The sequence below is a fragment of the Cyprinus carpio genome, unplaced genomic scaffold, assembly GCF_018340385.1.
Source record: "Cyprinus carpio isolate SPL01 unplaced genomic scaffold, ASM1834038v1 S000006449, whole genome shotgun sequence".
In the NCBI taxonomy this organism is placed as follows: domain Eukaryota; kingdom Metazoa; phylum Chordata; class Actinopteri; order Cypriniformes; family Cyprinidae; genus Cyprinus; species Cyprinus carpio.
In genome coordinates, this window is record NW_024879132.1 from 165,520 (window position 1) to 181,323 (window position 15,804).

Consider the following 15,804-nt stretch of genomic DNA (forward strand, 5'->3'; position numbering starts at 1 on the left):
AGTACCTGGATGGGAGACTAGGTTGCTGCTGGAAGAGGTGTTAGTGAGGCCAGCAGTGGTGCTCACCCTTTGGTCTGTGTAGATACTATTGCCCCAGTATAGTGACGGAGACACTATACTGTAAAAAGCACCATCCTTCAGATGAGACATTAAAACTAAGTCCTGACTCTCTGGTCATTTAAAATTCCATGGCATTTCTTGTAAAGAGTAGGGGTGTAACCCCGGTGTCCTGGCCAAATTACCTCCACTGGCCCATGGCCTCCTAATAATCTTCATCCACTGAATTGGCTCTGTCACTCTCTCCTCTCCACCTGTAGCTGGTGTGCGGTGAGCACACTGGTACCATTGTACTGTGGCTGCCATTACATCATCCAAGTTGATGCTGCACACTAGTGGTGGTTGAGGAGAGGACCCCCCCACCCACCCCCACCCACATATGATTGTAAAGTGCTTTGGGTGTACAGCAATACAAAATAAAGTGCTATATAAATTGCTCATTCATTCATTCATTCATACTTGAAAGGATCTTGGCAATATACCCAATGTCCAATGGTGGCAAATGTTTTTTGTTTAAGTTTTATAAGTTTCATAAGTTTTAATTGAGAATGTTTCAATTATTCTGTATGTAGTTCTATACGCAACAATTATTTGTTTAATTTCAGCTCAATTATATCCAGACTTTACAGAATGGTGCAGATTAAGTTTTCTCAAGTTTACAAATCTATTTACAGGACATTTCATACAATTGCTACACTTTCCACACAATTAAGTTCAAACATATTTTCAGGTCTGTCATTTTACATAGTTACAGAGTGACACTTTTCTTATTATTAAGATGACATGAAAAGTGAAACAAGTGAAATATAATTTAACTGATTCTTCATTCTGTTGCTTTTTTAAATTAAAACAGCAAACATATGTTTTTAGAGTTTAAGTTTCATGATTTTTAATATTTATTTAGTGTTAATGTTACTGTATTTCTGTCACTTCCTGTAGGGCACATTCTCCAGGTCTGACATCCGGCTGTCAAAGTGTTTTTTGCCAGAGGAGAGGACTGTGTTAGCACTTTACTGCAGCAGCTGTCTGATCATTGCACTGATAACACTCAGTCATATCAAGATGTTCAGAAGATCACTGCATTTGCCAAATAGCCTTCTAGTAAAGCACAAGACTTTGTAACATGCACAAAAGGCATGTGAGAGTTATGTGGCACTGTTAATGATAACAGTGGTTTAACAGTAAGCCCTGAATTTATGTGCACAGAAACAAGAAATTGTTGAAAATAAATTATTTTACTGGTTTGGATGTTCTCACAGCATCTTTGATTTCTGATTTTAAATGGTTAATAAATAATTTTGATGCACAATAGTTTAATTCAAACAGAAGTCACAATTTCAAAACTCTTAACATAGTGAAATAGAAGTATGTGCGGACCAAACTGTGAATATTTTGTTTTCCTTAGGATTATTAGGGCTCAAGCCCAAAGGGTGAGAGCCCTATTGTTCTCTTTAGGATTATAAGGACCCGAGCCAATAGGTGCAGGGCCCTCTTGTTCCCTTAAGGATTATTCTTATTAGGGCTCAAGCCCAAATCGGTACACACGTGTAGCACACCATTACCTACAAAAAAGTCTCTTGGTACAAAATCCAAAACCCAACAGGGAAGTAAGTTATTTTCAATTTCCTGTACGATTTTTGTGCAGTTTTTGCCATTTCCATGCCTCGTACTTTGATGAACACCTCCTACAGTTTTAATCGGATTATCTTCAAATTTGGTGAGGGTCATCATAAGACCTTTGTGACGTTAAATTGCGAAGATTTTCATCAAGGGGCGTGTCCCTGGCGGCCTGACAAAGTTTGATATTTCACTGTGAAACAGGAAGTTGCTGTAACAGGCAAGCAATGTTCGATCTGCCCCAAACTTCACAAGTTTGACAAGAGTCCTGTCCTAAGCACATCAACATGCCCATATTCGGTTATAGTCTTTAGCGCCACCTGCTGGCAACAGGAAGTGTCATGTTTAACACTGTTATGGACTCCTAGCAACATATTAAAAAGTGTCAGGAAGTGCTAAATACACTGGCAACATATTAGAAACATACTAAAACATGCTAGCAACACTTAGCTAAGTGCTAAAGCATGCTATTAATGCAGTGAAGCAGAACATTACTGTAACTCATGCATACAATGTCCAATCTGCCTCACACTTCACAGGTTTGATTAGAGTCCTGGCCTGAAGATATCTACATGCTCATATTTGGTTATAGTTATAGTGCCACATACTGGCAACAGAAAGTGACATGTTTTACACTTTTATGCACTATTAGCAACACAGTAAAATATGCCATAGTGTGCTAATCATACTAGGAATACTCTCAAACATGCTAGCAAAACTTACTATGTGCTAAAGGATGCTATTAATACTATGAAACAGGAAGTTGTTGTAACTCATACATACAATGCCCAATCTGCCCCAAACTTCACATGTTTTATAAGAGTCCTTGCCTGAACACATATAAAGGCCAATATTCAATTATAATTATAGCGCCACCTGCTGGCAACAGGAAATGACTTATTTTAAACTAGCTTAAACATGAAATGTCTGATCTGCCCTAAACTTCACATGTTTGATAATATTCCTGGTCTCAACAGATCTTAAGGCCAATATTTCAGTTATGATCATACCACCACCTGCTGGTGACAGGAAATTATTTGTTTTAAACTAACTTAAACATGCAATAGCCGGTCCGTCCAAAGTTCATGTTTGATATGTGTCCTGGCCTGAACTCATCTTTAGGCTAATATTTATTTATAGTCCTAGCGCCACCTGCTGGCAACAGGAAATTACTTCTTTTACACTAACTTAAACATGCAATGTCTGATCTGCCCGAAACTTGGTGTGTTTGGTAAGAGTCCTGGCCTGAAAACATTTACATGCCGATATTCAGTTATAATCATAGCACCACCTGTTGGCAGCAGGAAATGTGGCACAAATATATATATATATATATATATATATATATATATATATATATATATATATATATATATATATATATATATATAAGCATATCGCCCAACGTTCGCTGTTCTCCTATGGCCACTGGGTGGTGGTGAGCCCGTGTGCGAGGGCCCTTTCATCGCTGCTTGCAGCTTTAATTAGGGCCCGAGCCAATGGGCGCAGGGCCCTCTTGTTCCCCTAAGGATTATTCTTATTAGGGGTTCAAGCACGAAGTGCTGAAACCCTCTTGTAATTGTTAGGATTATTATTATTGTTAGGGGTTAATGGATGCTTTGATGTTTAATTATTAGTGTTTTAATTGTTAGGTGCTTTATTATTATTGTGGTTTTTAGGATTATTTTTTTTAACCCTATTGTAATTGTTAAGATTTTTATTATTATTATTATTATTATTCCGCCTTAAAACTGAACGGGCAGCCCAAACCGTAAGGCCTAGAGAGCTGAAACTTGGTCAAAAGGTAGTAGTCTTGCTCGCTACTCAGATACAAAGATCCGGAGGAGCATCTCGCTGCAGCCTGCGGTGGACATCCAACCCGGCCCACATCCAAGTGTGACGTCACAGACTACGCCCATGTCAAAATACGTCACAATCTCAATCATTTTGAAACAGGAAGAAGCATCAATAAGAAGATAATTTGTATTGTTTGCCAACCGCTAAAAAAGAAGCTGTTGTTTGCCGTGTCGGTAAGTAAAAAAAAATATCTTTGGTCTTTACCAAAAGTTGACAACTTTAAGAATGTGTGCGTCATTTGTGTGCATGTGCATAAACAACAGTATTTTTAATTTCAACTTCACACAGGCACGTTATTGCTAGCAACAAATATACTTATATATATGTGTGTGTGTGTGTGTGTGTGTGTGTGTGTGTGTGTGGTGGTGGTGGGGGACAGGTAAGTACATATGTGTGAGAGGGATGAAGTGTGTGTGTCTGAGTGGGTAAGATGAGTGTTATGTGTGGGGGGGAAGGGTATAAAAAATATTGCACATTGATTCATAATTGATTTTATGTTGTAAGACTTGTGCCTTCTATCTATCTGTCTGTCTCTCTATCTATCTACACATGTATGTATATATGTATGTATTTGTGTGTGTGTGTGTGTGTGTACGCATGCATGCCACGAATACATACATACATACATGTGTGGATAGATAGACCCCCCCAACATCAAAACACTCATCTCACCCCCCACCCCCAAACACACACACACACACACAAAACACTCACATACATATGACATCTTTAATGATATACTCTGATCACAGTACCCATGCACAGTAACTTAGTTGGGCAACCGCATCATTTCATTAAGTTTTGCTGGATAACTCTGTGTATGTCACAAATTATCTTTGTATTCTTCTATGTTAACGAAAAGATCACATAATGTTTATTTGTCATGTTTTACAGCATTCTACACATTTTCAGTCCAAGCCTGATGCAGAGCAGTTCTCCCGGGTTAAGGGGTCCCTGCTGCAGTTTCACCAGTAAAGAAAATTACTTGTTACAGTTCACTTGAAGGACCACATAAGCCATGCAGTATTGCATGGAGGTATGGTGAGAGCATTTCTTTAGATATTGATTGATTTTTGTGGTTTAAAATCATAAATATGTTTATGTAGAATGATGAGGTAAATAATTTTTAGTGGACACACATACCCCCAACACGTATGTATTCTCTCTTTTTAACAGGAGCGCCAAGAGGGCATAAAGTGGAAGTTTGTAAGGGACATTGGTCCAGCGTGGTACAGAGTCATCGTGGGTTATTCTGTGGGGAGATGACAGGGCCTGCCGTTCTCCAGATGGACAGTAAAAATCAACAGAATGCCATCAAAGACTACCTGGAGGGAGAATCGGAGGATATATTGAAGCAAGGAATCTCTCTGTGTAGTCTATGTATGTGTTTTTTTTTTTTGTGCATGTCAAGAACTGTTTATCTGATCATTCAGCTGCTCATTCAGCTGCTCAGACTTTATAATATTTGGAGCATACCTTTTGTTAAACACAACCAGTCAAAAGTTTTTGAACAGTGACATTTTTTAGTGTTTTTAAAGAAATATCTTCTGCTCATCAAGCCTGCATTTATTTAATCCGAAGTACAGCAAAAACAGTCCAATTTTAAAATATTTGTATAATATTTTGCTTTTGTAATATATTTTGCTATTTAAAATAACAATTTTCTATATTTCTATTAAAATGAAATTTATTCCTGTGATTTCAAAGGTGACTTACTCCAGTCACATGATCCTTCATTCTAATATGCTGATTTGATGCTCAAAAAGCATTTTATTATTATTATGTTAATACACTGAAGACTGGAGTAATGATGCAGACAATTCAGCTTTGATCACAGGAATAAACTGCATTTTAAAATACATTCAAATAGAAAGCAGTTCTTTTAAATTGTAAAAATATTTCACATTACTGTTTTTGCTGTGTTTTGGATCAAATAAATCCTGGCTTGGTGAGCAGAAGAGACTTTAAAAAATAATAAAAATCTTACTGTTCAAAAACTGGTGGTGTATATTATTATTATTATTATTTTTTTTTTTTTTTTGTAAAATTGTACATGTAATTATTTTTGTAAAATAATAAATATAAAAATACCCAATGAAACAATGGATGCCTTTTTCATTCATCTTTAAGTATGTGGAGGACCTGGACATGTTTCATATCAAGTTGTGATGAACAAGGCCTGAAGGTCAATGTCATGTTACTTATATAATCTATCAATGCAATCTTTTTTCAGCCTAAGTATGTGTAGCCTACTGCAAATGGGGAACTGTTGATTCTATCATTCAAATGTTAACACTTTATTGATAAGTGGAATAAATCTTTAGAAAATTAAATGACAATTATACAATACCAACTTTTACAATAAATTTGCATACTTTTACAATACCAAAATCTAATTGTCCCCTTTAAATTTGATGCATTTCAATTTTGCCTTGGGTCGGTAAAAATCGTTTTTTTAATAAATGTGAATTTATCTCATTACATAAATGAACAAGGTAAAGTTTAAAAGTTTTAATTGACAATTAGCCTACTTTATTCAACATAAGCGTTTTAGGACCTGTTATGATGACAAAATCAGCTTCCATATATTAGACATATTAAATATATATTAGATTTAAGTTGTGCCATTTTAGCCTAGACATCCTTTACAAAAATAAGAAAACGTGTATTAGTAAAACGAAGGACAATATTATTTTATTTAGATCCCATTAACTTCCATAAATTGTTTCAACATACTTCCGGGTTTCCAGGTACGGGGATGGGGAAATCACATGAGGAGACGTATTTGATATATCACACGTATTTTGATATATCACACTTGGATGTGGGCGGGGTTGTGTCGGGGATGGGCGTGACTTCTGACGTCACACTTGGATGTGGGCGGGGTTGGATGTCCACCGCAGGCTGCAGCGAGCCCTACTTGAAGATCCGGCCCATTCGGCCAGTGGGGGGCGCTACAGCGATCAAAAATGCGTTTTTGCTAATAGCGCCTAAACCGCTTGTCGTAGACTCAAAAATGTAACATTTCTGGAATCCTTGAGTCAAGCGAAATTAAAAACGGTCACTCTGATTTTGGGTCTAGGAGGATTGTTTTTTCGCAAATTTGACGTATGTCCAAAACCTAGTTTTGCGAACTAGTCCTAGGTTTTTCACCCAATCGGAACCAAACCACTGCAGAAGTTTTCTCTGGACAGTGAATATCAATAATTATCAAAAAAAAGTAGAAATTTCGACTCACTGTTGTAATGGGATGCCAAAACGTTCGAAAGTCGAGGACCAATTTTACGCAACAGGCTATAACTTGTGAATGAAATGAGATATCTTAACGAAACTTGCTGGACATTTGTAGGAGCTAAAACTTTGGTCAAATAAAAAAAATTGCACACCTCTGCCACTTGGGGGCGCTATAAGATAGAAAAAACACATAAATGGCTATAACTAGGCAACCCTTGGTCCGATCGACTTGAAAATTGGCATGTCGTGTCTTTGTCAGAAGTGGCACAAGTATATATGAGGACATTCACGTAACTAAAAAAACATGGCCCCATTGGCCAAAGAAGTTTGAGCACCTATTTAACAAGGTTAACGGAGGTCAATCGGAACGAAACTTGGTGGGCATGTTTGACTCATAGCCCTAAAGGACTGTAAGAATTTTGAAAGAAATCGGCCACTAGTTGGCGCTAACGATTTTTATGGCTCTGTAATCACGTGGTGTTTCACATATCAACACAATATGCATATCATTTGATAGATCTCCTCATATTGCACAACTTTGCCTCAAGAACCATTGCTGTCAATCAAATCGTTCAATTGTTATTCACAAATATGTTTAAAACATACTTTTGCGAACTAGTCCTAGGTTTTTCGCCCAATCAGAACCAAACCACTGCAGTAATATTCTCTGGACTCTCTAGATCAATAATTATCAAAAAAATGTTGAATTTTGTCCTTTGGTTAGCTATAACTGGGTTATTTTTAAAAGGGGCGTGGCCAAATATACTCAAAAGCCTATAAAACCTAAATGAAAACTCAAATCTTTATGAAACTTGGTGAAAACATGTAGCAGGTGACTCTTTACAAGCATGCAAAGATTCATCGAGATCGGACCATAGGTGGCGCTATAACAGTTAAAAGATCATCACAAAAACACAAGATTTCTATAGAAAATGATATATTCACACAAACACTAGATCTTAACATCATATGATAGAACTCCTCATTCCGAACAACTTTGCCTCTAGGCCTAATGCTGTCAATCAAATCAATCATTAAATATTCACAAATATGTTAAAAACTTACTTTCGCGAACTGTGCCTAGGTTTTCCACTTAATCTCGATCAAACTACTACAGAACAACTCTCTGGACTCTTTAGATCAATAATTATCAAAAAAATGTTGAATTTTGTCCTTTGGTTAGCTATAACGGGTTAATTTAGAAAAGGGGTGTGGCCAAAAAAAACCAAAAGCCTATAAAACTTAAACGAAAACTCAAAACTTTACGAAACTTGATGACAACATGTGTCAGATGACTCTTAACAATTATGCAAAGTTTCATAGAGATCGGATCATAGGTGGTGCTAAAAACAGTTACAAAGGCCTCAAAAACTCAAGATTTATATGGTAAATAGCCTCAAATTGGATGAAAATGGTCTTATATTTACACAAACACTAGATCTTCATATCATATGATACAGCACCTCATTCTGAAAAACTTTTGGACCAATGTTGTCAATAAAACTGTTAATTAAATTTTCAAGATTATTTAAAAAAGCTACTTTTGCAAACTAGTCCAACGGTTTAAGCTGAAAATCAATAAAACCACTGAAGTACAATTCTCTAGACTCTGTAGGTCAATAATTATCAAAAAAGATTTTTGAACAATTGCATTTGGATAATTATAAACCGGTCATTTTATAATATGTCCTTTACATAGTGTACCCAAAGGCCTATTAATACAAACAGACAGCCCACAAATTATCAAAACTGTGTAAAATAATGCATATTTTCATTCTAGAGAAGCATGCAAAATTTAAGAGGAATTGGGCAAAAAATAACGCTCTAATAGTTATAAATTTTAAAAACATAGTGTTGTATGAGAAATTGCCATTTTTAACCACTAGATGGCAGAAGAAGATCACTAATGGGGTAATTCAATTAACTTAAACAGTACTGTTCAAAGGTTTTATGGATTCATGTCAAAACATTATAAAACCACTGTTATAACATTTAAAACCTCATTAAGTCAAAGTTTGTCAGCCATACATCCAGGTTGGCCGAGACCACCCCAAAGGTCTTAAAGTGCTTGAACCCCAGTAATCGCTGCTTGCAGCTTTAGTTGTTTTTATTAGGGCATTATTATTGTTGGTGTGAGGGCACTGTTGTTTTTGGTTCGTTTTTTTATCTGCTTTTCTTCTTCTTCTTCTTCTTCTTCTTCTTCTCCTTCTCCAAAATGAATCGCATTTTTGAGGGCCTAAACATGCTCGAAAAGTCATGAAACTTTGCACACGCGTCAGACCTGTTGAAAATTTACGTCTGATATAGGTTTCAGAAGAGGGTGTGGCAAAATGGCTCGACAGCGCCACCTACCGTAAAAAAATCAACAGCCCTCGAGCTGTGTTTCACGTACATGCACAAAAATTGGCACACATATGTAAAGCATCAGTAACTACAAAAAAGACTCTTGGAGCAATATCCGAAACCCAACAGGAAGTCGGTTATTTTAATTTTATGAGCAAATTTTGCATCATTTTTGTCATTTGCATGCCTTGTATTTTAACGAACTTCTCCTAGAGATTTATTCAGATCAACACTAAATTTGGTATGCCTAATCTAAAGGCCTTTGCGAATTAAATTGCGAAGATCTTGTGTTTTCGTTGAAGGGCGTGTCCGTGGCGGCCTGACGAATTTCGATGTTTCACAATGAAAAAATGAAGTTGCTATAACTCAGACATACAATGTCCAATCTGCCCCAAACTTCACATGTTTGATAAGACTCCTGACCTGAACAGATTGACATGTCTATATTCAGTTATAGTCATAGTGCCACCTACTGGCAACAGGAAGTGACATTTTTCGCTGTAACAAACTACTCCGAGAAATTTTATGACATCAATTTTTTTTTTCAGTCACTCTATTCTAAAGGCCTGTGCAATGTTAAATTGTGAAGCTTTTGAGTTTTCGTTAAAGGGCATGTCCATGGCGCCATAACAAAATTCGATGTCTCGCCATGGAAATAATTGTTATTCTAACTCAGGCATAAAACGTCCGATCTTGCCCAAACTTCACATGTTTGATAAGAGTCCTGGCCTGAACACATCTGAAGGCCAATATTCCATCGGGTGTGGCAAAATGTCTCGATAGCGCCACCTATACATGTTTAATGGAGTGCGCCTCGAGCTACGTTTCACGTACATGTACAAAAATTGGTACACACATGTAACACACCCCAACCTACAAAAAAGTCTCTTGGTACAAAATTCGAATCCCAACAGGAAGTCGGTTATTTTGAATTTTCTCCGCAAAATTTGTGCCGTTTTTGCCATCTCCTCCTAGAGATTTATTCAGATCAACACCAAACTTTGTCAGTGTAATCTAAAGGCCTTGGCGAAGTTTAATTGCGAAGAACTTGAGGTTTCGTTGAAGGGCGTGCCTGTGGCGGCCATACAAATTTCGATGTTTTGCCATGAGAAAGGAAATTGTTATAACTCAGACATATAATGTCCAATCTGCCCCAAACTTCACATGTTTGATAAGACTCCTGATCTGAACATATCTACATGCCCATATTCAGTTATAGCCTTAGCGACACCTGCTGGCAACAGGAAGTTACATGTTTTACACTGTAACGAACTACTCCTAGAAATTTTATGACACTTTATAATTTTTTTTTGGTCAGTCTAATCTAAATGCCTTTGCGATGTTAAATTGTGAACATCTTGAGTTTTCATTAAAGGGTGTGGCCATGGCGCTGTGACAAAGTTTGATGTCTCGCCATGGGAATAGAAGTTGTTGTAACTCAGGCATAAGATGTCCGATCTTACCCAAACTTCACATGTTCGAAAAGAGTCTTGGCCTGAACACATCTGAAGGTCAATATTCCACTATAATCATAGCGCCACCTGCTGGCAACAGGAAATTGCTTGTTTTACACTAACTTAAACATGCAATGTCCAATCTGCACCCAAACTTCAAATATTTGGAAAGAGTCGTGGCCTGAAGATATCTAAAGGCCAATATTCAGTTATAATCATAGCGCCACCTGTTGGCAATAGGACACGTCATGCTTTATACTAACTCAAACATTCCATGTTCAATCTGCACTAAATTTCATATGCGTGATAAAAGTGCTGGACTGAAGAAATGTACATGCCAAAATCCAGTTATAGTCATAGCGCCACCAGCTGGGCAGCAGGAAGATTGGCACATATAAATGACTTTGACATATTTCTCTTATATTTACCACATTAAAGGCATATATCTCGCCGTTCGCTGTTTTACAAAAGCCACCCGCTAGCGGTGAGCCCGGGTGCGAGGGCCCGTTCATCACTGCTTGCAGCTTTAATTATTATTTTTTTTTTTTTAAACTTCCGGGGGTTTTGGGGGGGCCTTAATATACTCAAAAACTCTTGAAAATTGGCACACACGTTGGAATCTGCGGCCATTAGGACGCCACAGAGGCTGGGACCCGGGTGGGCGTATGGGATCAGAATCCCGCCAAATGTATTGCAGTCATAGATCGAAAAATAATAAGCATAAATAAAATATTTAAAAACACATGTAAAATAATAACACACAAAACTGAAAAACAAATGCATTTTTTTTTTTTAAATAACAAACAACGCGGTCATTTATCAAAAAATAATAAGCTTGAATCAAAAAATGTAAACACATTTAAAATTATATTGCACAAAACTGAAACATGAATCTAAAATTTTTCCAAATCGCAAAAACAAAATCAGGTTTCCTGCTCATATGTTATTTTTTTGTGTGCTTATGGTCTTTTTCCCACTTTTGCTCTTGTTTCCACGTTCTGCGCTTGCGTTTCTAAATGTTGCAGTTAGAGTTTCATGTTAAATCAGGGCGAGCTTCAGCGTCACCATTGGGCCACAAGTTCTAGATTGACAGCTGCTCCTCTAGCCAATCAGTCCAAGGGGGAGTGACGTCCACTCCAATGCGACTCGTGGCTGCTGTGGCAGGTGTGTGAAGCTGGATAACCAGCGTCAGCAGGCAAATCCCGGACGATCTCAGGTAATTAGCCATAAATATTTTGTTAATGGGTGACAGGAATCATTCCCTTTGTGTGTTTATGATATTTTCTGCAAGCTCTATGTTGTCCGAGTAGGCCGATATGTAGCCCGCTAACACGTGTCTTGTTAGTTTTTTGGTTTAGTGAGCAATACTTTATATTTTAGGCAGTAGGGCTGCATTATAAATCGCACGCGATATTTGATGCGCAAGCTTGTCAGTAAAGCCGGTTCTGTAATCAGCGGTAAATCTCCATCACCTGCGCACTTTCATGGAGCAGCATTTACTAGCCGTTATGCTGCTGCTCCATGTGAAAGCGCGCAGGTGATGGAGAATTACCGCTGATTACAGAACCGGAATGCAAATACAGTATTTTATGTGTTATATATTTGTGGTTGTAGCTTGAAGGGATACAGTTACGGGAAACCAACATTAAATATTTTTTTTCTTACAATTAGATTGTGTTTTTTATTAAAGTTTACACCTACCCCAACCCTAAACCTACCCTTACAGTAATGCATATACGTTAAAAATCATTGTTTAGCACGAGAAAAAGGACGCGATATTGATGTGCACATGCGCAGTAAACCCTGGTAGGAAATGTCAGGACACCGCCTTTACTGACAAGACGCGCATATCGCGTGCAATTTATCGTGCAGCCCTACAGTGCCTAAAATATAAAGTATTGCTTACTAAACCAAACTAACAAGACACCTGTTAACTAGCTAGATCGGCCTAGTCGGACTACATAGAGCTTGCAGAAAAGATCATAACACATAAAGTGAATGTTTCTGTCACCCATTAACAAAATATTTATGGCTAATTACCTGAGATCGTCCAGGATTTGCCTTCTGACACTGGTTATCCATTCTCACACTAGATCTTCACACTGTTAATCACGGGATTGGGACGGGACAGGAAAAAATGTCAGCGGGAGTGGGCGCGGACCGGGAATCGTAATAACACTTTGATCCCCCAACTTTATACACAAATATAGCCTACCTTTTAAATAAACTATAAACTGTAGGCTTATATTTTAATTTTGAACTCAATTCTACTCCCCCTGTGTCTTTATGTTCTCCTCCTGTCTGCTTTGGTGTGGCTGGTTCAGTGAATGACCTGCGCGTGAAGGACAGACCGTTAATGGCTGGTGTATGTGGTAATACAGTAGCCTACATCGGGCAGGACATCCAAAAGCCCAGCTATCATTCATAGACCTCAAATATAGCTTTTCATCTAAAAGATGTATGTAGTCATAACTTTACATGGCCGCTCAATCTAATATTAACCCACAGAAATGTGCGCTATTGAAGTGTGTGCGCAAACTGACAGCAGCAGCGCGCCACACAGCAGGACAGATAGGCACCGGTGCTCTCACTGGCTCTTAAAATACTCCGTAATCTTTGTTCATACAGATAAAAGTAATAAATCTTTCGAATCCGTATACGTTCATTTGTGTGCAATTAGAATAACAACGGAACGTGCTTCTGTAAAATAATTAAAGCAAACGATGCGGTTTCTGTCGTCTCGGTCATGTGAATTTGAGCGAGAAACTTCGAAACTCTGTGTATGAAAAATAAATCTATAGACAGTGAAATGTCTACGCTCAAATGAAAAAAATAAAATAAAATAGAAAACGTGTGTGTTAGCATGGATGTTTTACATTAAATTTAATGTGTGTGGAATGCATGTGCATTAAGATGGCTTTCAGTTCAATAAAATAACAAAAAAAACTACATTTTGAATTTTTATTTAACTAAAGTGGGCATGCTGTGATCTGTACTGTATTTTATTTTAATTTTTTTGTGACAGATTCCGGCCAAAAAGAAATACAACATAGTGGGAGGGAACGTGAGTCATTCTTCCGGGATTGAAACGGGACGGGATTTTCCCCCAGTATTTTTTTGTGTGATTGGGACGGGATGGGGATCTTTTTTTTGCGGGAGTGGGACGGGAGCGATTTGAAAATCCACTCCTGTGTCACCCTCTACTTCACACCAGAGCATGTGAGCGGAGTGGAGCGGTGAGAATCTCCGCTCAATCGCTCACGTAAAAACTGTTCACAACCCCTCCGCTCCCCCGCTCAAAGCTACATAAGGCCGCTCCGCTCATTATGGCTCAGCGCTCAACGCAGTTTGCTTCGCGCTCCTCCACTCAAATCGCCCCCCCGCAGCCTCGCTCCAAAAAAGAAAAAAAAATCTATATATATGTCTTTTTAGCTTAGACCACACCCTTACCTCCTAAGAACTAATGAGTCAAAAACAACAACAACATTTTTCAAATAGAATTTTTTTTTTTTCAAATTACAAATGACAAATTAGTCACAAAAATTCCTGTAAAATTAAACGAATAAATGGGCCTAATAATATAAATAAAAAATTATATAAACAAAAATATACATAAACGTTTTAAAAAGTAAATTAACTATTAGGCCAACATTCTTATAACTGAACTTTTGCGCAGCGCGCAGGATTAAAATTTAAATTGGCTTATATACGAAAAAAAACTGCTGTAAAATTAAATGAATAAATGGGCTTAATAATATGAATAAAAATTATATAAACAAAAATATACATAAACGTTTTAAAAGTAAATGAACTTTTAGGCCAACATTCTTATAACCGAACTTTTGCGCAGCGCACAGGATTAAAATTTGAATTGGCTTATATCAATTGTACAAAAAAACTGCTGTAAAATTAAACGAATTAATGGGCCTAATTATATAAATAAATCACTGTTAGTTCGTTTTTTAATAGTACACCTGTATGATTTCTCGTTTTCTTTTTTTGAAGTACTTTTTGAACTCCATTATTGAAGCCAAGTTTTGAATGAAAATAGTCTGTTGATGACAGTAAAAGACAGATGGATTCTGGGTCAGGCTTGACTGAGCATGGTTCAGACTCGTGGTGAGCGGAGCGAAATAGGAGCAGGAAATAGAGCGACGCTCCGTCCTTTTAAAAATGCCGCTCTGCGCTAAGACCCCGCTCCCGCTCCACTCCGCTCACATGCTCTGCTTCACACACCTGCCACCACAGCAGCCACAAGTCGCATCGGAGTGACGTCAACTCCCCCTTGGACTGATTGGCTAGAGGAGCAGCTGGCAATCTAGAACTTGTGGCCCAATGGTGACGCTGAAGCCCGCCCTGATTTACATGAAACCTCTAACTGCAACATTTAGAAACGCAAGCGCAGAACGTGGAAACAAGAGCAAAGGGGTAAAGAACATAAGCACACACAAAAAATAACATATGAGCAGGAAACCTGATTTTGTTTGCGATTTGGAAAATTTTGAATTCATGTTTCAGTTTTGTGCAATATAATTTTTAAATGTGTTTACATTTTTTGATTCACGCTTATGTATTTTACGATCAATGACCGCGTTGTTTGTTATTTTTAAAAAAAAATTTGCATTTGTTTTTCAGTTTTGTGCGTTATTATTTTACATGTGTGTTTTTAAATATTTTATTTATGCTTATTATTTTTCGATCTATGACTGCAATACATTTGGCGGGATTCTGATCCCATATGGGCACAGGGGCTCTACGGCGCCCCCTGGAACGCAGTCAAAAAATCTGGAACCATAGCTCACACATACTTGCATGTATTTATATGAAACTCACTTATAGATCTCATTGAGCCGAACTACTTTCGCGCTCTATGTCATAGTCTCCGCCCAACAGGAAGTGAGCTATTCAGGGCTGTTTGAAAAAAAAACATGCTCTGGAATTTGATATACTCCTCTGAGGACTTTCAAGCGTTTGCCTCGAAACTCAGCGAACATGATCTCAAGACATTGGGGATGAAAAATTGCCAGGGGATTTCTGATATCTCGAACGGTTTGCCCATGGCGAGGCGTTGAAATTAGGGCAAAAAATGAGAAACAGGAAATGTCTAATAACATCCACATACATTGCCTGATTTAGATCAAACTTCATCATATTGTTCGATGTATGATGCCGATTGCATATATGTAACAATTAGGAGACAGAGTTATAGCACCACCAATTGGCAGCAGGAAGTGTCATTTTC

The 15,804-nt window shown here is 37.7% G+C and overlaps 1 protein-coding gene across 1 annotated transcript in view; it reads left to right on the plus strand.

Annotated features, from left to right (window-relative positions):
- Window positions 1-1,658, plus strand: part of mppe1 (metallophosphoesterase 1) — a gene marked incomplete at its 5' end in the record, with an annotated part of 136,974 nt that extends 135,316 nt beyond the window's left edge. The window contains one exon of the mRNA XM_042754073.1: window positions 997-1,658. Coding sequence (XP_042610007.1) covers window positions 997-1,179 — 183 coding nt within the window. The remainder of the gene's footprint in view (window positions 1-996) is intronic.
- Between the last annotated feature and the right edge of the window lie 14,146 nt (window positions 1,659-15,804).